At 44.5% G+C, this 24,903-nt stretch overlaps 1 protein-coding gene and 1 non-coding gene across 3 annotated transcripts in view; both read left to right on the forward strand.

The window, feature by feature from the left end:
• LOC126170534 (TNF receptor-associated factor 4) overlaps positions 1 to 24,903 on the forward strand; it is a 602,024-nt gene that overhangs the window by 542,661 nt on the left and 34,460 nt on the right. For both annotated transcript variants that reach the window (XM_049920733.1, XM_049920734.1), the window contains one exon: positions 13,651 to 13,755. In XM_049920733.1, coding sequence (XP_049776690.1) covers positions 13,651 to 13,755 — 105 coding nt within the window. The remainder of the gene's footprint in view (positions 1 to 13,650; positions 13,756 to 24,903) is intronic.
• On the forward strand, positions 15,172 to 15,246 carry Trnat-ugu (transfer RNA threonine (anticodon UGU)). Its single transcript has one exon. It is a non-coding gene; the product is annotated as a tRNA-Thr (tRNA).

The raw sequence follows: 24,903 nt of genomic DNA on the forward strand, positions 1-24,903 counted from the left end.
ATGCACGGACTACACTGGTACATCTCCCTCGCCGATGCAAATTCCAACTCACGCCTCAGCCCACTGCTATTCCACATCTAAACACACATCAGTATTGCCTAGGTTCTCCGATACTGGAATAGTAGAGTAGTACCTTAGCAAAGAGTGAAGTGAGGTTAATTTTGCCTGTAGCTCAGACATATGTGATTTATTAGCCATAAACGGTTGATGCTCCGGAGACATTCATTTTTATCTACGCTAATGATTTAGTTGGTTGCTTCAGCCTACATCATAATTGTAGATAAAGATGAGACTTAAAATGTCTCAGGAACATCAATTGTGTAGGACTTAAATTTACATTGAATGTTAACGAAACGTTTTCATAAAAGATTTTCTTGCTATAGCTGGTATGTTGTTTATATCATCTCTACTTTCGCCACATCAGTTATTTTGCTGCCCAAATAGCAAAACACATCTACTAGTGTTAGTGTCTGAATGCTCAATGTAATTCCTTCAGCACTGTTTGATTATATTTGGTACATTGCAGTACTCTTGTTTTACTTTTGACACACTATACGTCCCATTCAACGGCTTCTTACAGTCCTTAGCCCTCTCTGACAGCCGGCCGGTGTGGCCAAGCGGTTCTAGGCACTTCAGTCCGGAACCGCGCGACTGCTACGGTCGCAGGTTCGAATCCTGCCTCGGGCACTGATGTGTGTGATGGTCTCAGGTTAGTTAGGTTTAAGTAGTTCTAAGTTCTGGGGGACTGATGACCTCAGAACTTAAGTCCCATAGTGCTCAGAGCCATTTGAACCTCTCTGACAAAATTACAAGCAGGTGATCTTCTGTGCGAGATGCAGTGCGCAGTCGATAGTAGCTCAATGGTCGATGGTTCTCCGCAGTTACAGTTCGCTGTATTCACAGGATAGTGCCATTTCTGGAGGTTACTCGAGGATGCTCCCAAGTCCAGAATAAAGACAGTTCAGTGACCTCTACACGATCTAATTCTGTTTATGCCCAGATGGGAAGGTTTCTGAAGGGAGATGCGAGACAGTTTCTCAAGTCGAAAAATCCACAATTCTTTCCTTTCTGTAGCAGCAGTTTGCAATTCTGAATTGGCCTTGAGGACCGTAGCTGTTTCACGACGAATATCTGGTGGCGCTATTCCTTCCAACCCTGATGCCAGAATGGCCTCTCGGAGGTATATAAAGGATATCATCTGTAAAATCACCTCACATTCCATCTTTAGTGGGACTTAACTGCCATTTCGATTTTAATTTTGTAAGTAATGTTTTTTTTACAGGTATCGTTGTTGCGTTATTTTATCCACCTTCAGCAACTGTCGTTGTATGTAATAAATTATTAAGCAACCAGGTGCACAAAAGTAATTTAATTTATTTACCGGTTTCAAGCACTTAGTGCTCTTCTTCAGAAGAATGTCAATAACAAAGTGCATAGAGCAATATGCCATGGTCCTAAAAAATTTATGCAGGAGCAATTAGTAATACAATACTGAATCCATTAATACAATGAGAGCTCTACATGTAGTTCACAGTGTCTGCATTCGCAAATAGTGCGACATGCATAACCTGAAGAAGAGTACTAAGTGACCGAAACCGGTAAGGAAATTGTATTTCTTGTATGCAACTGGTTGCTTATTATTTCATTATATTGCTGTTAATGTTAAAGAAAGCATGAAAGCCAAATCGAAGCACAAGATTGGAAGAATAAGTGCGTAGGAGGTTTAAATTAATGGTTCAATGGGTTGCAACAAACTAGCAACTTAAGAAAGAATTATCTCCTGCTTTACAACGGCGTTATACCTTCCTGTTGAACTATTTGGACGTTGAAATTTCTGTTTTCAATCTACTGCGTTGCATAGTAACCAGTCACCCCCCAAATAGGCCGAAGTCGTACAAAACGTGCTGAAGAATGAAGTGTAAATGTACTGAAGTGTACAATTTTTTTTTGTAATGAGTTATTTTCTGTTACTGTGATATAGTATGTTACTGGCGTTCGTTATTTACTGATTAAATTTAGCCGGCTGGGGCGGCCGAGCGGTTCTAGGCACTACAGTCTGGAACCGCGCGACCGCTGCGGTCGCAGGTTCGAATCCTGCCTCGGGCATGGATGTGTGTGATGTCCTTACGTTAGTTAGGTTTAAGTAGTTCTAAGTTCTAGGGCACTGATGACCTTAGAAGTTGAGTCCCATAGTGCTCAGAGCCATTTGAACCATTTGATTAAATGTAGTTGAGTTAGAAAAACTTCGTTATTTGTTGATTAAATTTCGTTGAAAAAACTCGGTAAGCAGTCTGTTCGGGGTTCACTATTTGGTCGGACTGATGACTTTTTTTTTCCTCTCACTAATCGCATATTTCACTTCTGATATCAATTTGTTTGAAAAACGCCGGCCGGACGGTGTGGCCGAGCGGTTCTAGGCGCTACAGTCTGGAACCGCGAGACCGCTACGGTCGCAGGTTCGAATCCTGTCTCGGGCATGGATGTGTGTGGTGTCCTTAGGTTAGTTAGGTTTAAGTAGTTCTAAGTTCTAGGGGACTGATGACCTCAGCAGTTGAGTCCCATAGTGGTCAGAGCCATTTGAACCATTTTGAAAAATGCCAAGTTATACTAAGGTTCGGAAACCACTTGAAACAGTACAACCCCTGTGTAACTGACAGGGCGGTACCTCTCACAACCAAGCTACGAGCTGAGGACAGGTTTACGTTTACGTTGGCTGCCAAGAAGTTTTTCGGCTTGTTTCTTGTTTTTATTGGTGCGCTCCGCCCTGCTGTGGCGCTGGATGAACGCGGAGAACGGGGACTGGTTGTATGTCAACGGAGGCGAGCATTAATACACAGAGCGCGGCACTGGACCGCTAGCGACACGCATGTTCTCTTCCCACTCGCTTCATTGCCGGTTCATTACTCTGCAAGTGCGGAAACGCATTCCTCGCGGCCGACGCAGCCCTGCCTGGTAAATGAGCGGCCGCTCATTCATTATTCATCGGGCAGCACTTTACGCGTTGTTGCAGCTCTGTTTCAAAACCGTGCCGCCCACGGGCGCCGTAATAGCCGCCCCCTGGGACTCGCACTGGACGCTTGCGCGGAAGGCTCGCGGTCTACAGATTCCAGCCGCGCCACGTGCCGTTCAGAGGCGATACGATACGAGCTGTCTCAGCGCTAGATGTGAGCCAGCGGTTGCGACGCTACCGTCTAGGGGCATGTGGGGCACGAGATACGCGTGTCACCACAGTTGAGTGACGTACTCCAGACGTCAGCGCGAGAAGGCAGCTTTGCGCTTTGTTCCTACATCTCAGTAAGAGAGTACAGAAAGGTTCTGCAGTGAGCAAGATGCTTAATTTCTTCGCGGGCCCACACAGATTTGGTTAACGAAACGTTTCGTGTCGAAACACCTTCTTAGATGATTTGATTGGTGAGTGTAGGGTGACCAGACGTCCGGATTAATCCGGACATGTTTTCCTTTTTAGCACTTTGTCCGGAGTCCGGACGGATTTTTACAGTTTCCGGCTTTTTCGCAAAGTTGAACGTAATACAGTTAAATTTACAATTCGTCCCGTTCTATTGCTCTTTCCTTAAATACTTTAAATATTGGCACAGCCTTCGTCGTAAACACGCACGAAGGCGGTGTTAGTAGGTGGCACCAGGAACGTCGATGTTATCGTTGATCGACCTATAAGCGAATGCAAATATCGATTATTTAAAATTTTCGTTTCGTATCTTCGCTTTGTATTGGCTTGGCTTCCTGTGGTGCACGTGTGATTTGTGATTTACGTAAAATATTTGGCTATGCCTAAACGAAAGCGTACATTTTCTGATGTCCTTTCCTGTAAATATCAAGCTTACAAGGAATTGAAAAATGAATTTGAAGCGGAATGTAAGATATGTGGAGCTGGAACGTACGTCTCAGTGGCCAATAAAGGTAAGAAATATCTCGACAGATTAACTGTCATGGTTTAATTTCATTGTTTCATAGTCATTCAATTTATTTGTATTCGGAAGGTTCAAGTGCAGTTTACATGTCGTCAGCTGCTGCTTGAATTGTAGATGTTGGTAGCGGTGCGTTGAATGAAGGGAGGTGAATGGTCTTAAGTTTTTCGCTTTTTAAACAATTCCGTGTTGTTGACATAACAAAACAATTGACGCCACAATCAATGTTTTTAATTTTTTTTATATTGCTCAGTTAACCACCACCTGACCATCAGTAACAATTAACTACTAGTTTTACCGGTAATTCCCGGCAGTCACGTGACTTGTCCAAAGCTGACGGGTGGTATCCTCGTCTGCAGTTGACCCGTTTGATGTGTCCTCTTTTTTTCTTCCTTTGTTCTCCTTTTTGAAGCTGTTTGTCCTCCTTTTTAAACAATTGCATCTGGTCACCCTAGGTGAGTGTATAAGTGAAAGAAGCGTACTTCAAAGGATCGACGACGAAAACTTGAGTGTTAGTGGAGACGGTAGAAGACAGCGCAAATGTACGTAACCTAGTGGCAGCTGTTGCTTTTCTCCCGGAAAATATTCGATTTCGTCTCGCCGCGAACGAGTGTTCGAAACCGCATCGATAGAAAACAACAGTGACAGTATTTTTGTTCGATTTTTTTTTTACTACCGCTGTGTTTCTATAATTAACATCTGTGTTATAATTAATCCTCGAGCGGGCAAGTCAGGAATGATCAAAATCACAGTTTAATCTTAGTTTATTTGAACAAGGAGAAAGTAAACTTACATAATATGAGCGAAACTACAACAAACAATAATGAAATAAATTTTCACTATAACTCTCTGTTGCCAAGGACAGGTGCTAAAGAGACAGTAATGACGCATTCGAAGCATTAAGCAGTGCAGTTGCATCAGATCTCGGTCAGCTGCTTATTCGATTACTAATTATCTCGTAGACAACTGCCTGAAATGGCTCTGAGCACTATGAGACTTAACATCTGAGGTCATCAGTCCCCTAGAACTTAGAACTACTTAAACCTAACTAACCTAAGGACATCACACAAATCCATGCCCGAGGCAGGATTCGAACCTGCGACCGTAGCGGTCGCGCGGTTCTTGATTGAAGCGCCTAGAACCGAGACAGCTGCCTCAATGTGGGATTATGTTGCTAGTTCGTAACTGGGGTCATTTTTTTTTAACTGATTGTAATTTTTTTTTCTCGCCTAGCTCGCTTTGTATTTTGTATTACTGCTGCTCATTTGGACGTACGACAACACAATTTATCGCTGTGTTACCTGAAGCAATACTAAAGGAATAGGTATAGGTTTGCAGCTGTTAAACAAAAATGGAACCGCAGAAAATCATTTTACGTTTGGTTGGCGCACATTATACACAGGCGCGCCCGCTCGAGGATTAATTTCTTTGTCGATAGGTCTTAGTTGGAGGAAGTCGACGTATGTCACGCCATAACATGTAGCTTTGCTATTCATACTGAACGGATCAGATAGTGATAGAGAAGAGGACCGGTGCACAGAGGTGATATACGTCAATTTTAACTCTGGTTCTGTATCGTATTATACAACAAAATCATATTAATCGGTCTGCGAGTATCTGGAAAACTTTAAGGATGACGACTGTTGGTTTCATATTTTCATACCGCTTACGTCAATTAGGCCGTTGGTTTCGCCATTTTAAGTAATCCAGCAGCTCTATCTGCAGAAAACTGCAATACCTCATTGTGCAAATTTAAATTTTTTAACCAACTATATGTCAAATAATATTATTACAAGCAATATGTATACTTTCTATGATTATTTTAGTAGGATAAGAATTTATATAATGAATTTATCAGCTTCCAGTTTATTTCTGGTCGTGTTCTTAAATTTTACCTGTTCCAGTTTCAGCATTGGACTATATTGGCTCTGAGCACTATGGGACTCAACTTCTAAGGTCATTAGACCCCTAGAACTTTGAACTACTTAAACCTAAGGACATCGCACACGTCCATGCCTGAGGCAGGATTCGAACCTACGACCGTAGCGGTCTCGCGGTTCTAGACTGTATTGCCTAGATCCGCTCGGTCACCTCGGCCGGCCTTGGACTCTATTACAAGGACTTTTTTCTGATATTTACTTGAGTATATTTTTTCGTATTGCACCATTAACGGGGAAAGACCACTGGTTGCAGATTAGGGAATTTTGTCATGGTTTTAATGCGAAGAAAGAAGTTCAAATACTCCCCACTAGCACTCGTAATTACCCTTTTCTGTATTTCGAGATTGCGACCATCATCAGGTACGGATTTTTCGAAATTACTCTATAAGACATGGAAATGTTGTTACCAAACACAAATGCTTATTTTAATATCCAAAATATGAAACCATATTTTCACATTATGTACTAGGAAGCAAACGCGGACAAAAAGACAACCTGAAGCACAAGATGAATACTCTTTGAAAGCTAATCAAAACATTGAGAATTTAGTTGGCGACGAGAAGGAAACAGCAATTAGTCTTTCTTTAATGTGAAGGAATCACTTTTCCAATGTGACTATCATATCTGACTAAACCATTTTGTTATAATGAGCCGTCAATAGTTATGGACTTTTTATTCCAGATTTAGTATGCGTTATTGAAATACACACACACACACACACACACACACACACACACACACACTCACATTAGAAGATCACAGATTTTTGCTTCAATAATATTTGAGTCTTTGTGCGCCTTTCTGCTACTCATCGCTAATTTATCAAATGGCTCTGAGCACTATGGGACTTAACATCTATGGTCATCAGTCCCCTAGAACTTAGAACTACTTAAACCTAACTAACCTAAGGACAGCACACAACACCCAGTCATCACGAGGCAGAGAAATCGCTGATTTATCATGACATCCCATATCGCACTATCCAGTAGGCGTACTTAATACTCGTACTTTTAGGGAGTAAAAGTGTATACAACTCCTTCTGGAAAATAGTAAGCTGTATTGTGTGTGTTTCAGTGTTAAATTGTTTACGTAACGCGTACATGAAGCGGAAATTGAGACACACTCTCCAATCCGCCTAAATGAGTGTTATAAACAGTCGGTTTGAGCTACCGCGACTTCTAAATGCAGCTCCCCTTCCTCTCGTTCCGAAACAAACAGTGTTTTGTGTTCCTAATGGTAACATTTGCTCAGGCACGACGCTCACAACATCTGTTGGCGCAAACTCTTGTCGCGTGGTTCATTAGAGAGACAACCGTATACTTCCGGTGTTGTCGGAACCACAGAACGAAGGAACTGTGGACCTGTAGCCAATAAGGAAGGCACTTGCTACTGCTTTTAGACTAGCGTGACCGTGCTGTCGAACGTTAACGTTGAGCGTGCCGAGTTCACCGTGCTGCTGAACGCTCAGGAACGATGCGACATGCGTATACGGTACGTGGGCCCCAACGTGGCATACGCGATCGCAACGCACTCCAGCGGCAGTTGCGGGATGTTTTTAGTTCGTAAATCACACTATTTACTCAACGGGCGCGCGTAAAATTCCCCCGTTAGCTCCATTAAAACGCATATTTCCTCCATCGTCCACGAAAAGGAAAATACCATGTCCAATCAATAAGGACGCAGGCTTATAAAAGTGCCATTAGAAACAGTGCGGTACAAATTTGGAATACTTCTCCGCATAAGATAAACATTATTTCGTCAACCTACATTTTAGTAAAACCTCAAGGTCAGTCTTACTTGATCACTGTACCTGCCCAGCAGCATAATCTTTGCAACATGTGAATTACAAAGCGTAAAAGAAAAAGGAGCAAAATATCTTTATACAAGTAGCGCAAGCTGTCCACTAGATTAAGTCAATCGAACAAAGACAACCCTAAAAAAAATAAAAAAAACTTATAGTTACATAACATCAAATATCATCGTATATGCTTATATTAAACTAATAATAAAGTATCAGAACCTAATAAAACGTGAATGTTAGGAAAAAAAACATTGGAAGTGTGAAGACGCGAACCACCGCCCCAACTAACAACTCAATACAGGTCATTGACGCTACGTGTTACTTTTTTTTTTTTTTTTTTTTTTTTTGATCGTTGCGGACGTCACATGACATCCGTTTAAGTTCGTTGTACATCCTTTCACTCAGTTCTTTTATTACAGAGGCGAACCAGCCCTCTGACCGAACACGCTGCGTTACCGTGCCGGCAAGAACCAACGACACAGCCTTTGCAGTTAATAATAGTGTCCTAGGCCTTACTGAAAACCTTAATCTTAGCCATGTTACTAGTTGCAATATAATTATAACAAATTGTACCAAGAACAGTACGTTTTGGGTGGATCTTCAGCGTGTTGCTGCCTTCAAGTAGCGTACCTACTCTCATAATACGCAAGTTACGATCATTCTTTTGCCACGAATATGGTGTTTCTCATTATTGTATTGCAACGAATCACACAGTTAACAACGGGTTTTCCAGTGATTCTCAATTTGCTCGTGCTCAGAAACGGCAAATATGTATACAGGCTTGAAATGAATGCCAATATGTCGCCTCAATACTCTGTACTGAAGGGAGACTGCGTGCGTGTGACGTAGGTTACGTTGTGCCATCTCATTGGTCAACGCTCAGACGCACGCTCAGAATATCTGACATGCCAGATATTGCTCTGCACGTTCGGAAAGACTCCCGAACGTGCTATTCCACGCTATGACGTCAGAAACTCGGCACGGTCAACGCTCAACGTTCGGATGCACGGTCCGTGTGCCGACGGCTTTAGCGAGGGCTAGCTGAGGCCGGGTTTTCCTGGCGGCGGCGGCGGCGGCGGCGGCGGCGGGGCGCACTTTCCCAGGAGCCAGCCGCTCCCAGCATTCCTGGCGGCGTGCGTCTCGCTCGGGCTGACTCACCCACGCCGGCGCACCGGTGGGAATCGGAGGTCGGCAGGTGCGTGTCCCACGCGTGCTCCGTGTCGCCGCCTCTAATCGCGTTATTTGTGACAGTGGCCAGCCAGAAAGCTTCTCTATGTGCTAGTCCGTCCCTAACGGCTTCGATCCAAGGGAACTGGCGTGGTAAAACGTTAGCTTCCCATTGGAAGGAGTCGCCATCTAACGCTAGTCAAGCAGTTAACCAGTCGTAGTACGCCCTGATTACGATTGCCACGTGTCCGGCTTTAGCCGAACATGTCCAGCTTTTAATGGTTATGTCCGGCCAGATATATACGAGTCCGGCCTGTCCAGCATTTGTTATGCTTTTCAGCGATGAAGTAAAGAACGCATAACAAGGACCAAGGACCCGTTCCAACCTGGTGACGTAAGCAAGGAATAAACATGAGGATTAAGGAGACATATCATAATTATACAGGGTGATCCATTGATAGTGACCGGGCAAATATCTCACGAAATAAGCATCAAACGAAAAAACTACAAAGAACGGAACTCGTATAGCTTGAAGGGGGAAACCAGATGGCGCTATGGTTGGCCCGCTAGATGGCGCTGCCATAGGTCAAACTGATATCAGCTGCGGTTTTTAAAATAGGAACCCCCATTTTTATTACATTTTCGTGTAGTAAGTAAAAAAATATGAATGTTTTAGTTGGACCATTTTTTTCGATTTGTGGTAGTCACAAACGTATAGGTACGTGGTATCACGTAACATTCCGCCAGTGCGGACGGTGTTTGCTTCGTGATACATTACCCGTGTTAAAATGGACCGTTTACCAATTGCGGAAAAGGTCGATATCGTGTTGATGTATGGCTGTTGTGATCAAAATGTCCAACGGGCGTGTGCTTTGTATGCTGCTCGCTATCCTGGACATCATCCAAGTGTCCGGACCGTTCGCCGGATAGTTACGTTATTTAAGGAAATAGGAAGTGTTCAGCCACATGTGAAACGTCAACCACGACGTGCAACAAATGATGATGCCCAAGTAGGTGTTTTAGCTGCTGTCGCGGCTAATCCGCACATCAGTAGCAGACAAATTGCGCGAGAATCGGGATTCTGAAAGACGTCGGTGTTGAGAATGATACATCAACATCGATTGTACCCGTACCATATTTCTATGCGCCAGAAATCGCATGGCGACGACTTTGAACGTCGTGTACAGTTCTGCCACTGGGCACAAGAGAAATTACGGGACGATGACAGATTTTTTGCACGCGTTCTATTTGGCGACGATGCGTCATTCACCAACAGCGGTAACGTAAAGTGGCATAATATGCACTATTGGGCAACGTAAAATCCACGATGGCTGCGACAAGTGGAACATCAGCGACCCTGCCGGGTTTATGTATGGTGCGGGGGATCGTAACACATAATGTCGAAAAAATACGCAACGCGCAGGGAAAGCGAAGGGAAGTACCGTGCTCATAATTAAAATGCAGCTAATCACAGAGTTCCAGTGTGGGCTGTAATTATCGTATGGCAGCAACATTTTCTAGATACTCTGATGCGTTAATGCAAAACCAAAAAGTAGTTGCAATTTTGGCCACCAGGTGCAGATCTGGCTCTGTGATTGTAAGAAACACGTACAGAAATATGTCCATATGTTATGAATTAAGAACGAGACGTGGGCAGGAAATGTCAAATCAGTGAGAAAGGTAACTGTTGGTTTTATTGTGAGCTGCTGCTTACACAGTTTGTTCAATATGAGCAGCGGAGACGTCAACGAGATGCTGCACAGCGCCAGATTTGCACCTGGTGGCCTAAATTGGAACTAAATTTTTTTCTAGTGTATATCGGTTCTGCATCAGCGCACTAGCATATCTTCCAAGTTCCGCTGCCACACGATAATTACACCCCACACTGGACTTCCGTGAGTAGCTGGACTCTGATTCCAACCACCCGGTGCCGATGACACGATGCCAACCTGTCCCCGACGATCGCGCGTCGCTCCCCTTCAACCTCTGTCAGTCGCTGATAACGCTGTCACGTTGGTACATGGCATCTCCGTGTCCTTCATAGTGACCATTCAACATAATTCTCTTCACGCCTCTTGTATATCCTACCATTCTTGCTAACAACACTAAACACGAAGAACACTATCTTACTCTAGTGTCCGTTCTACTTGTCAGAGAGAATTGTAAATCTAATCAGTGACTTGCTCGTCGGTGTTGTGTGCATGTACGAATTTTTTTTGACATCCGACCATGTCTTTTGGGTGCTTCACTTTTTTGTCAGGCAGTGTACTTCATTGTAATTTCTTGGAAAGGAAAGAACGCGAAATGGATGGAAGAATCAAAGGTAGCAGCGATATCACACTAAAGCCCGTTCGGCATTTGTTCAGGAACTGTCATCCTCCGAAAACGGAGAAAATAAATTTACCACCCATTAAAATGACATCGGTGTCCGCAGTGGTAAGATATCCGATCACGTTTGATGATAGACTTGGTGTCATTGGTTTGACGAATTCCTGAAATGTTTTTATTTTTCAGGCGTTAAAATACGTTGTGTATACTACAGAAAATAAGGGAGAACACAGCGAAATTTCGGTTACTGTCACGTTTATGGCTGCAAAATTAATAGGTGAAGAACCGCTATTATAGAATGTTTATGTGAACATTTATGTTGCTAGTGTTTCTATAGTGATGATCACCATCAAAATTATAAAACATACAAATAAATATGTGTGCGTCTGCGGATACATGGAATCGTTTGTACTTTATCTCCTTGTCATCTATGTTATAACCAACATAAGGCAGTTATCAGCTGTTGTCAAAAGTCAACGTAGAGCAAGAATAAATAAAAACAAAAATTACTTTGACCAGCATCGAACCCACGCCCCACTGCACACCAGCCTAGCACCATAAGCACACTTCTTTTTCCGTGTTAGCGAATCCTATTGCATGTACAATAATAAGGAACCCGTAGCAATTTGGTGTAGCGTTGTTTCCAGGTGCCATTTTAATGGACAGTAAATTCATTCCATCTTCTGATCCCGGGCACAGCGTACTACACTTGTAAGATAAAAGAATCGGCACATAATGTTATATTTGGGAAAAAACTCGGTTGTCCTCACTCAGAGGTGTCTGTTAACATTGACGAAAGAGCGTATAGATGTCTCATCTCAAAAGTAACGGGACGTAACGCATTTGTTGTGAAATGAGCGACTGTTTGTTGTTGTTATTGTGGCCTTCAGTCCGAAGACCGGTGTGATGCAGCTCTCCATTTTAATCTATCGTGTGGAGGTCTCTCCGTCTCTGCATAACTACCGCAATCTACAGGCATTTGAACCTGTGTACTGTATTCGAACCTTGGTGTCCTCCTAAAAGGTTTACCTCCCGTATTTCCTTTCAGTAACAAATCGAAAAGTCCTTCATGATGCTTCAGGAGGTGTACTATCAATCTATCCCTTCTTTTAGTGAAGTTGTGCCATAAATATCTTTCCTTTAATTCGATTCGGTACCTCCATGTCTGTTATTCGGTGGACCCATCTAGTCTTCAGAATTTTTCTATAATACCGCATTTCAAATGCTTCTATTCTCAACTTGTCTCAACTACTTATAGTTCACGTTTCACTTCCATGCAAGGTTACACAAGAGACAAATACCTTCAGTGCTTGATTAGCGGTGGTACGCCGTACCAGTACCTCTGGCGAAAAAAAATCAGACGCACAGATTTTGTATACGATACGATAGAACTTTTGTTACGATTGAAGAGATGTGAAACAAATGCCTTACTCACACTTCTAAAGTTCTCGGAAACGCGTTAAACATTTTGAGAGGTTTAAATTTCATAGCCGGCTGGTGTGGCCGTTCGGTTCTAGGCGCTTCAGTCTGGAACGGCGTGACCGCTACGGTCGCAGGTTCGAATCCTGCCTCGGGCATGGATGTGTGTGATGTCCTTAGGTTAGTTAGGTTTAAGTAGTTCTAAGTTCTAGGGGACTGACGACCACAGATGTTAAGGCTCATGTGCTCAGAGCCAGTTGAACCATAAATTTCATACAATTCCCTCGGATACCTTCATAAAAGACTTCGTGACACCTAAACTGATATTGGATGCTTGCAAAGTTTCTCATTTTTCAGAATGCTTTTCTTGCTACAGGCAACCTGCACCTTATATCGTCTCTACTTCGGCCATAGTCAGCATTTCTAAGGCCTAAATAGCAAAACTCATCTACTGCCTTTAATTTCTCATTTACTAATCTATTTCCTCAGCATAGCATGATTTAATTCGGTTAAACTCCATTACTCCTGTTTCACTTTCCTTGATTTCATGTTACAATCTGTCTTCGAGACGCTTCTTTGCGTTCAACTGTTCTTCCAAATCCCTTGTCATCTGTTCTTCCAAATCCCTTGTCATCTCTGACAGAATTACAGTGTCATCGGGAATTGGCGAGGTTTTTCTTTGTTTTTTTTTTTTCACTATGAATTTTAATTCTGTTTCTAAATTTATCCTTGGTTTCCTTTACAATTTCCTCACCGTGCAGATTGAAGAGCGTCGTGGCTAGACAACAATCCAACCTCGTTCCCTTCCCATTTAGGTCTTCCCTTTTATGTCCTTCGAATCTTATAACTGCGGTCTAGTTTCTGTACAAGTTGTAAATAACCTTTCGCTCCCGGTGTTTTATCCCTGCTATCTTCAGAATTTCAAATAGTGTTTGCCTGAGCCTTTTATCGACTTGAAAATGTGTCCTCGCCCTGTGACGAGTTTCGTCAAAATCTATCAGTGCATTAGCGGCGGCCGAGCGGTCGGTCGTAGGAGTGTACTGAGGAACGTGGTGTGTCTGTGTTGCAGATCTACCCGGACCCTGACTCCGAGAAGGCCATCATGGGCTCGCTGGTGTACTGCATCCACCACAAGCAAGGCTGCAAGTGGATGGACGAGCTCCGCAAGCTGAAGGTAAGACCGAGCACAGCTCTGCTCTGCGAGCAAAAAGCGGCGCATTCCCTGTAACTCAGCCGGCTGCGGCTGCGTGGGGGTACGGGGACACCGGCTAACCGGCATCTGGCCGCCGGCGCCGAGGGACATGCCGCCTACTTCATCTGTGCTGAAGGAAGACGTAGCTGCTTCCAGAAATGAGAATCGAGACTGCACTGCTGTGTACAAAGAAGGGACAGAATGTTAATAGCAGTAAATGATAACACCGTCAAGTCTTTAGCGAAGCTTTCCAGAATACCTGTTGTTGTCTTGTACAGGGAAGCTACTGACAGCCGAAGATATAACGGAATCACACAGATGTAATTGCTGTAGTAGTGCGCACGGCGATTACATTGGCGCCAAGCCATGTTCTCATCCGCTGAATCCTTGTTTCCATCTTTGTATAGCAGATATTCGAAAAGATTTGTCCGATTTAAACTATATATGACGGTAGTATATGTTCCCGAAAGAACAGTTACCGTTGATGACCATGCAGCTTTGCTAGAAATGAAATAAGTAAATGGACACCCTAGCTGCAAACAGGCGTTGTGTACTTCATTGGGGACATGATGAAATTGTTTGCCCCGACCGGGACTAGAACCCGGGATCTCCTGCTTACATGGCAGACGCTCTATCCATTTTTTTTTTTTTTATCGTTGTGTTTTGGCCGTTCCGGACGTCACAATGACATCCGTTCAAGTTCGTTTGGTGATTCTGCCACTCAGTTTTTTATTACAGAGGCCGACCGGCTCTCTGACCGAACACGCTGAGCTACCGTGCCAGCTATCCATCTGAGCCACCGAGGGCACAGAGGTTAGTGGGCCTGCAGGGACTTATTCCTTGCACGCTCCCCGTGAGACCCACATTCCCCACATGTCCACACCACTACATTCGTAGAGCGCCTAATAGATGTTTGCCCATCACACTACCGTCATATATAGTTAAAATATGGCTTCCCGGCCATTGACCTTCTTGCGTGCGAACGCACACGATATGCCCAAACTCGTACGGGACTTGGTAGATTAATCTGCCACGAGTAATGAGTATGATGGGTTGGTTCAAAAATGGTTCAAATGGCTCTGAGCACTATGCGACTTAACATCTATGGTCATCAGTTCCCTGGAACTTAGAACTACTTAAACCTAACTAATCTAAGGACAGCACACAACACCCAGCCATCACGAGGCAGAGAAAATCCCTGACCTCGCCGGGAATTGAACCCGGGAACCCGGGCGTGGGAAGCGAGAACGCTACCGCACGACCACGAGATGCGGGCGAGTATGATGGGCAAACATCTATTAGGCGCTCTACGAATGTAGTGGTGTGGACATGTTGGGAATGTGGGTCTCACGGGGAGCGTGCAAGGGATCAGTCCGTTGCAGGCGCACTAACCTCTGTGCCCTCGGTGGCTCAGATGGATAGAGCGTCTGCCATGTAAGCAGGAGATCCCGGTTTCGAGTCCCGGTCGGGGCACACAATCTCATCATGTCCCCAATGAAGTACATAACGCCTGTTTGCAGCTAGGGTGTCCATTTACTTATCATTTCATTTGTCCGATTTCATAGTACCTCATATTGTACATGAGTGAAGAGAGGAATTTGGTGTAAATTTCAGATTGGGCATAGGAGTAGAAAGTTTTTAGTTTCAGAAGGACGATCCGATTTTACACGAACCTCTATTGATGTTCGTCGTGTAGCACCTCATGAGGATTTTCATAAGCCCGGGTACGATTTTTACGGAAAGTGAAGATTCTACCACATGATCAGTGAATAAGGCACAAACTAAGAACTGCAGAAACACAGCTGGCCCCGAAGATATTCATGCAGGATCGTCATGTCCCTTGTCGCAATTCCCCTTGTACTGTGTGAAGTGTCATCCACTGTACGAAGCTCAGCATTCGTACATCGCATGGCCTCCCACTCTCTTCTTAAATGAGCCTAGCGTTGGTGGAGTCGTACAAACGTTCTTCCTCAAAGTAACTGCATTCCCATCTGCTAAACCGTACATGTAGTGCATATCCGTCATTTCAGAGAATGCTATATAGTTGTGACTACAAGACAAAAATAATGGCTATAAGAAAAATAAAATAAATGCCATGACCAATTGTAAACAAGAAAGTGAGTAAAAATGCACATATGAAATAAATTACGTCGTCAGGGGACACGACAGGTAACTCCTTTCATACATCAAAAACGAAATAACCCAGTAATAGCTGCGGCTCCCTATCTAATAGTTTCCAGAGGCAACGAAAATGTAATTTCAGTATTTCATATAATTATTGACCAAATTTAAAAATGAAAACTGCGATCATAAGCTAAAAATTCAGTACTGTAATCTTTGTTGAAGATTTAACACAGTAAGTCAAAAACTAAAGTAAGAAACAGTGTTAGTTTTCACGCAGTAAAACTTGATCGTCGGACATGACGTATAAATTTATTACTTCTTTATTACTAACTCCTTTCGCGACACATTTTGGAGACAATATCGACATGTAGCAGTGAATTTATTGCAAAATTATATCACTGTACGACACATAGTTCAGCAGTACGAGTATTACGAAACTGGTTTGTATTGTTTCGACGTCAGCTGTTTTTCACAGATCAAAAATTTGTGCCGGACCGGTGCTCGTACCCGGATTTCCCGTTTACTGTGAGTGGTCGCCTTAACCACTTCGTCTATCCCAACAGCCTCCAGGACCGACCCAAACTTCCTGCGCCATACGAGTCCACAACACTTAACGCTCTCACATTTCGTGACTACCGCACAGGGAGGAATGGATACATCATTGACGGTTACGATTCTGCGTTCATGCAGCGTCTATAATTTCACATCACAATGTCTTTCAGACCTTTTCTCTAGGGAACCATCGCATGCTGCCACTAGGTCAAGAAAGATCAAACCAGATCTTCCATACATACCCAATGCTTACCAAAAAGGTTAGGTCCACTGTTGATCTTCCATGTCGAAAGATAAACTGCTCCTCTTCTAAGTGGCTTTCCATTTTTCCATCAATCTGCTTTCTAGTGACCTCTCCATTATGTTTGCTACATGTGATATGAGTGTGATCTCTCGATAGTTATTTCAAACTTTTCTGGCTCCGTTCTTGAACACTAGAATTACTATTCCGTTGCCCCATTCTTCAGGCACACATTTCTAATGTCGGTACTACCCCGAAATATAAGAGGTAGTCAAATGGAAATGAGACATATGGAAAAATTAAGTAAACTGTTCATTACTTCAAATGTGATCGCCGTAACTGTTAATGCATTTATGCCACTTATCCCACTATGAGATTAGACGGTGATTATCTTAATGAAAAAATGTTTGCGGTTGCCTGTGGAACTCTTCACATAACCCAGGCGTAGATCGGGGCTGCACGGAGAGGCTTTAAGGGCTTCCCAGCAAAACTTCTGCTACGTAGTCAAAATGTGGGCGGGCCGAAATGCTGGCAGGTTGTTTCGACCACGCCGCAAAACTTTCGCTGGGAAGCCTTTACACAACCTCATACTGTCCTTATCTCATCCCATGCCATTACTTTTGAAATAAAGAACCGTTTGCTCACTTTTTCTGTCTGTCTCATTATCATTTGACTGCCTATTATACACTGCAGTGACAAAAGTCATGTGATACTTCCTACACTACTGGCCATTAGAATTGCTACACCAAGAAGAAATGCAGATGATAAACGGGTATTCATTGGATGAATATAGTATACTAGAACTGACATGTGATTACATTTTCTCGCAGTTTGGGTGCATAGATCCTGAGAAATCAGTACCCAGAACAACCACCTCTGGCCGTAATAACGGCCTTGATACGCTTGGGCATTGAGTCAGACAGAGCTTGGATGGCGTGTACAGGTACAGCTTCCCATGCAGCTTCAACACGATACCACAGTTCATCAAGTGTGGTGACTGGCGTATTGTGACGAGCCTCTTGCTCGGCCATCAATGACCAGACGTTTTCAATTGGTGAGAGATCTGGCGAATGTGCTAGCCAGGGCAGCAGTCGAACATTTTCTGTATCCAGAAAGGCCCGTACAGGACCTGCAACATGCGGTCGTGCATTATCCTGCTGAAATGTAGGGTTTCGCAGGGATCGAATGAAGGGTAGACCCACGGGTCGTAAAACATCTGAAATGTAACGTCCACTGTTCAAAGTGCCGTCAATGCGAACAAGATATGACCGAGACGTGAAACCAATGGCACCCCATACCATCACGCCGGGTGATACGCCAGTATGGCGATGACGAATACACGCTTCCAACGTGCGTTCACCGTGATGTCGCCAAACACGGACGCGACCATCATGATGCTGTAAACAGAACGTGGATTCATCCGAAAAAATGACGGTATGCCATTCGTGCACCCAGGTTCGTCGTTGAGTACACCATCGCAGGCGCTCCTGTCTTTGATGCAGCGTCAAGGGTAACCGCAGTCGTGGTCTCCGAGCTGATAGTCCATGCTGCTGCAAACGTCGTCGAACTGTTCGTGCAGATGGTTGTTGTCTTACAAACGTCCCCATCTGTTGACTCAGGTATCGAGACGTGACTGCACGATCCGTTGCAGCCATGCGCATAAGATGCCTGTCATATCGACTGCTAGTGATAGGAGGCCGTTGGGATCCAGCACGGCGTTTCGTATTAACCTCCTGAACCCACCGATTCCATATTCTGCTAACAGTCATTGGATCTCGACCAACGCGAGCAACAATGTCGCGATACGATAAACCGCAATCGCGATAGGCTACAATCCGACCTTTATCAAAGTCGGAAACGTGATGGTACGCATTTCTCCTCCTTACATGAGGCAGCACCACAACGTTTCACCAGGCAGCGTCGGTCAACTGCTGTTTGTGTATGAGAAATCGGTTGGAAACTTTCCTCATACCAGCACGTTGTAGGTGTCGCCACCGGCGCCAACCTTGTGTGAAAGCTAATCATTTGCATATCAAAGCATCTTCTTCCTGTCGGTTAAATTTCGGGTCCGTAGCACGTCATCTTGGTAGTGTAGCAATTTTAATGGCAAGTAGTGTAATACCGTATTGGACTTCCTTTTGCCCAGCGTACTGGAGCAGCTGGTCGTGGCATGGACTCTTTGTCTTTGGAAGCCCCCTAGAGAAAATTGAGCCATGCTGCCAGTATAGCCGTCCGTAACTGCGAAAGTGTTGCTAGGGCAGGATTTTGTGCACGAACGGACCTGTCAATTACGTCCCATAAATATTCGATAGGGTTCATGTCGGGCGGTCTGGGCGGCCAAACTATTCGCTCGAATGGTCCAGAATGTTCTTCACACTAATCGCGAACAGTTGTGGTCCCGTGACGTGGCGCGTTGTCATCCATAAGAATTCTATCGTTGTTTGAGAACACTTGAAGCCCATGAATGGCTACACATGATTTCCACGTAGCATAACATAACCATTTCTGATCAATGTTCGGTTCAGTTATACCAGTCTATTCCATGGAAACACAGCTCATACCATCATGGAGTCATCATCAGATTGCACCACAGCTTGTCGACAACTTGGATCCCTGGCATCGTGAGGTGTGTGCCACACTCGGAGCTACCATCAGCTCTTGCCAACTGAAATCGGGACTCATCCGACCAGGCCACGGTTTTCCATAGTCTAGGGCCCAACCGATACGGTCACGAGGCCCGAAGAGGCGCTGCAAGCCATGTCGTGCTGTGAGCAAAGACGCTTGCGTCGGTCGTCTGCTGCCATAGCCCATTAATTCCAAATTTCCCCGCACTCTCCTAGTGCATACGTTCGTCGTAAATCCCACTTCGGTTTCTGTGGTTATTTCACACAAGTTTGGTTTTCTGTTAGCACAGACAACACTACGCAAATGCTGTTGCTGTTGGTCGTTAAGTGAAGGCTGTCGGCCACTGTGTGCCCGTTGTGAGGGGTAATACCTGAAATTTAGTATTCTCTGTACACTCTTGGCACTGTGGTTCTCGCAATATTGAATTCCCTAATGATTTCCGAAAATAAATGTCCCATGTGTCTAGCTCCAACTATCACTCCGCATTCGAAGTATGTTAATTCCCGTCGTGCGGCCAAAATCACGTCGGAAACCTTTTCACATGAATCACCTGAGTGCAAATCACAGCTCCGCCAACGCACTGACCTTTTATACGCTTTGTAAGCGATGCTACTGCCATTTGTATACGTGCATATCACTATTCGATGACTTTTGTCACCTCTGCGTATGTTAATGATGTGTTGTGCGGCAGATATTCACTATTCACCCTGCAAAAACCATCGATCAAGCTCTCGAGTTCTGCGCGATGCAGATCGGCGCTATGTCATCCTCTGCTACTTGACGTCATGCTTACGTTGTATGGAGGAGCAGCAAGTAAACACGCTTTCCTCCCGGCCACTGTCATGTGTCTCGGACGTTGCAGCCACTACTTCTCATTCAAGTAGTCCCACAATTGACTCACTAGGCCGAGTAGACCTCGTTACAGTTCTTCCACTGAGGAAAAATCCCTGGCAGTGCCGGGAACTGAACCTTGGCGCTCTCCATAGCAGTGAGACGTGCTGATCACCCAGCTAAGGAGACGGGGCCATTAAGGTTGTGATTGGACACTACCATGCTCTTTCTGCTTGTATTGGGTTCATCTGCTTTTAAAGAATTGCTGTTCACTAAAAAATGGTTCAAATGGCTCTGAGCACCTTGGGACTTAATATCTGAGGTCATCAGTCACCTAGAACTTAGAACTACTTAAACCTAACTAACCTAAGGACATCACAAACATCGATGCCCAGGCAGGATTCGAACCTGCGACCGTAGCCGTCGTGCGGTTCCGGAGTGAAGCGCCTAGAACCACTCGGCCAGCTGTTCACTAAACAAAGTGGAAGTTTAGCCCGAGTTTTTGTGTTGCCACTCATCGGGAGTAGTTGACGGGCGTGGCTACACGTATTGAGTAGCTGCTGAAGCTGTGCTTCAGAGCTTGAAACAAGTGCAGCACATTCATGGTGTCTGCTCCCACGACCAGTTTGTGTCACAAGAAGTACACGTGTGAAATCTTCAGCGAACTTTTCACGCTCCTTATACAGAGTAGTCTTTTTGCACGCAGAAGATGTGCAAATGGCGAGGCACCGTGTCCACGGTTTTGTCAGCAGCGCGCATTAGCGGTTGAATAGTAAAGAGCGGGCCAAAAGCTGGCGCGTGCTTACAGTCGCACACCGAGTGCCTGCCCCTTTGTGACGACAGCCCGGCGTGGAATCACTGCTGCTGTGGTTAGTATGCAGGCTAGCTGCGAAATCAGTGTCCAGATGGTTCCCAGGAGGAATAGCCAATATTCATGGATATGACAGCAATTCAAATCAAAACTGACCGGTTTAACTTGGACTCTAAAGTGCATACCTTAAGAGCACTTCTACATTTACATCTAGATGGACACTCTGCAAATCACATTTAAGTGCCTAGCAGAGGGTTCATTGAACCACCTTCACAATTCTCTATTATTCCAATCTCGTATAGCACGCGGAAAGAATGAACACCTATATCTTTCCGTAAGAGCTCTGATTTCCCTTATTTTATCTTTGTGATCGTTCCTCCCTATGTAAGTTGGTGTCAACAAAATATTTTTGCATTCAGAAGAGGAAGTTGGTGACTGGAATTTCTTGAGAAGATTCCGTCGCAGCGAAAAACGCCTTTCTTTTAACGATGTCCATCCCAAATCCTGTATCATTTCTGTAACACTCTCTCCCATATTTCGTGATAATACAAAACGTGCTGCTTTTCTTTGAACTTTTTCTATGTACTCAGTCAGTCCTACCTGGTAAGGATCCCACAACGCGCAACAGTATTCTAAAAGAGGACGGGCAAGCGTAGTGAAGGTAGTCTCCTTAGATGAAACGCAGTCTTTGGTTAGCCTTCCCCACAACATTTTCTATGTGTTCCTTCCAATTTAAATTGTTCATAATTGTAATACCTAGGTATTTAGTTGAATTTACGGCTTTTAGATTAGACTGATTTATCGTGTAACCTAAGTTTAACGCATTCCTTTTAGCACTCATGTGGATGACCTCACACTTTTCGTTATTTAAGGTCAACTGCCACTTTTCGCACCATTCCGATATTTCTTCTAAATCGTTTTGCAGTTTGTTTTGATCTTCTTGTTCTTCGTCGCTACCGTGAAACGCATCGCTTCTGCTGAACAAGTGCCCATAGTTATTAAAGTATGCGTTTTAGAGCCTTTATTTACTAGACTTCTTTCTTCGAAGGATCGTTCCTGTCACAGAGAAGGAAACAGACGTGTCGGTGCAGTGAATTAACTTGTTGGTTGATTTGGTGGAGGGGACCAAACATCGAGGTCATCGGTCCCATCGGAATAGGGAAGGATGGGGAAGGAAGTCGGCCGTGCCCTTTCAAAGGAGTTTGCCTGGAGGGATTTAGGGAAATCACGGAAAATCAAATGGCCCGACGCGGATTTGAACCGTCGTCCTCCCGACTGCGAGTCCAGTGCGCTAACCACTGTACCACCTCGCTTGGTGACGCAAAATCATTGATAGCTAGAGATTAAGCAAAGATAAAATCCGCACAGAAAGGCCAAGAGCGGACGTGCACCAACTACGATACGGTCCTGTAGTAGAAGTACGGTATAGTGAAATGCCGTCTTTGTGCAAATTTCGTGTTTTGAAGACAGTGGTGTTGTCGACGCAAGAAATTTCCAGATTCCTGTTTTTCCACGAGTAAAGAAATAAAGACTCGTATGACATTGGTGGCTGAGATGGCCTCCTAATGTGAAAGAGATTTATTCCTCGGCGCACAGTGCGTTCTTTTTTTAACGGTTTATGAGAGGTGTGCCTTGAATGTAGGCGTTGTACGATTATGAGAGATGGGAGAGAATAAAACCCCGCAGCACCGGCACATGCCGTACTCCAGCTCTAGAATAGCGCCAAGGGAGCCACCGGGCTAACGCTCCCATTATAGGGATCCACCGCCAACGAATGGTTTCATTGGCATTTAACGTCGATTCACATGTGGCATTAAAAGATTGCACAAAGCATTCACACAGACAGTCAACCGAACGGAACTTCACCGTCAACGATCCTCGGGGGGGAAAAGTGTTGACGTTGACAGGGCGACGTCGTCGACTGCAAACAGTATTTTCGTTTTCAGTTTGGTTGCAGTAGTGGGTTTTGTGCTTCAGTGGCTTCTTAATCTTTATCTTATTATTTTCTGTGTTTTCGGGACGCACTGGGAAGGTTGCGTAGGGACGTGATGTTTTCCCACAAAAGAAACTAAGTACCTGAAAGAATAACAATGACTTACGTTTTATCATAACAGGACAGAGTAAAAGTCGGCGTAAATAACAGTATAAATAGATAAGATTGTTAAGAAAAATTGTTTCGAAAGTAAAAAATAAGCTCTATCGAGGGACAATTTCTTTTCCCAGCGTTGTTTTTCACTTATGACAAAAGCAAGACACAAAGCCTAAAGTTTAAAGGCTCTCTGCGCTGCCTTCTAAATACTGTTTGTTGAGTTTGATTGTATACAGGGTGTTTCAGCACAGCGGTTACAAACTTTCTGGAGAGATAGACGACGGAAAATCACATAGCGAACTCAAAAAACAAGAAAGGAAGGACACTAACAGAATGATAAAACATGTTTATTATGCTTAGTACAGCAGAAACCAAGAAAAAAGAACAAAAACAGACAATGATAATCACCACAGAAGGTGTTCAAAGTTACAACCCCGGACTGTGATGCGGGTCTCACATCTCTGGAGCACGGAGAGATTATTAGGTCGTCCATGTGCCGGAGTTGTAACTTCAAACACCTTCTTTGATGACGGTCGTTGTCTGTTTTTTTTTCTTTTTCTTTTTTCTTGGTTTCTGCTGTACTAAGTGTAACAAAGGTGTATTCTCACCCTGTTCGTGTCCTTCCTTTCTTGCGTTTTGTGTCATCATTACAGTGCCAGGAAAACGTTTCCGATCATACATTGCTGTGAGTTTTTCCACCGCCTAGGTGCACTCTCTCTCCCCTCAAAGTTTGTAATCGCTGTGCTGAAACACCCTGCGTATTCTATTCTTTTACTTCCCTACGGAGTAGAAAATTCGCCATAAGATCCGCGCGGCTCCCCCCGTCGGACGTTCGAGTACTCCCTCGGGCATGGGTCTGTGTGTTGTCCTTAGTGTAAGTTAGTTTAAGTTAGATTAAGTAGTGCGTAAGCTTAGGGACCGATGACCTGAGCAGTTTGGTCCCATAAGACCTTGCGACAAGTTTCCAATTTTCGCCATAAGACCTTTGGCAAGAACTTCTATAATGATTTTGATACTATTTTCCGACTTTGTGTAAGACGTCACTAACCGTTCAGTGCGGTCTCAGCGAGGAGACATTGCCGGCAAGAGCAGGAGAGGTGATAGGTAAAGTTCCTGATAGGTGCTTACGTAAAGTTCCTGATCGCTAGGCTTCGCGCCAAAATCCTGGATCAAACTCCAAATCTCTTCACTTCTCATGAAGTGAAGACATGTGACACTGTTGATGGTGATTAGTCCGTGGGATGGGGACAATAAGTACAGCAGCCGCCTTGGTGCCGTTCGGTAAGAGTAAGCTATGTGCCTGGATCGAATTTCACCCGTTCCCTTCTCTCATCGTCATCGTCGTACAACATAAGCGTAACACCGCGCTATGGACACGTCCGTTACACTCACCAACACACTACAAATACACATACAACACAAATCCCATATATCCGCGAGGAAAGGGGTCTGAGAAAGAACATGCTTTCCGACGGACGCCCAAATCCACTTCGTGGGATAGTCCAAGCCAACAATGACATACGACGTATACATTATTGTACCACCGTTTGACTTGGCATTCCGTTCAGTGACGGACCGTTGACGTCCATTCTTTGGATCGTCCTTAATTATCTGCTAAGCCGGTTCTCATTGAGCGCCTTTGCAGATGCGCAAACACGAATGAGGTGAGATGGTGGTGGCCACAGAACAGAGGAACCTCTTGGAGAAGAGCACCCAGCGGGAAGCCAGCCGACGAGACAAAGGGGACGAGGAAGAGAGGTGGTTCCCACGGGAGGAGACACGCTGCGTGCCTGGCCTCTAGGCCGCCCTCACCCGCCGCTGTTACACACACACACACACACACACACACAACAGGGC

This window comes from Schistocerca cancellata, chromosome 1 (assembly GCF_023864275.1).
Source record: "Schistocerca cancellata isolate TAMUIC-IGC-003103 chromosome 1, iqSchCanc2.1, whole genome shotgun sequence".
In the NCBI taxonomy this organism is placed as follows: Eukaryota; Metazoa; Arthropoda; class Insecta; order Orthoptera; family Acrididae; genus Schistocerca; species Schistocerca cancellata.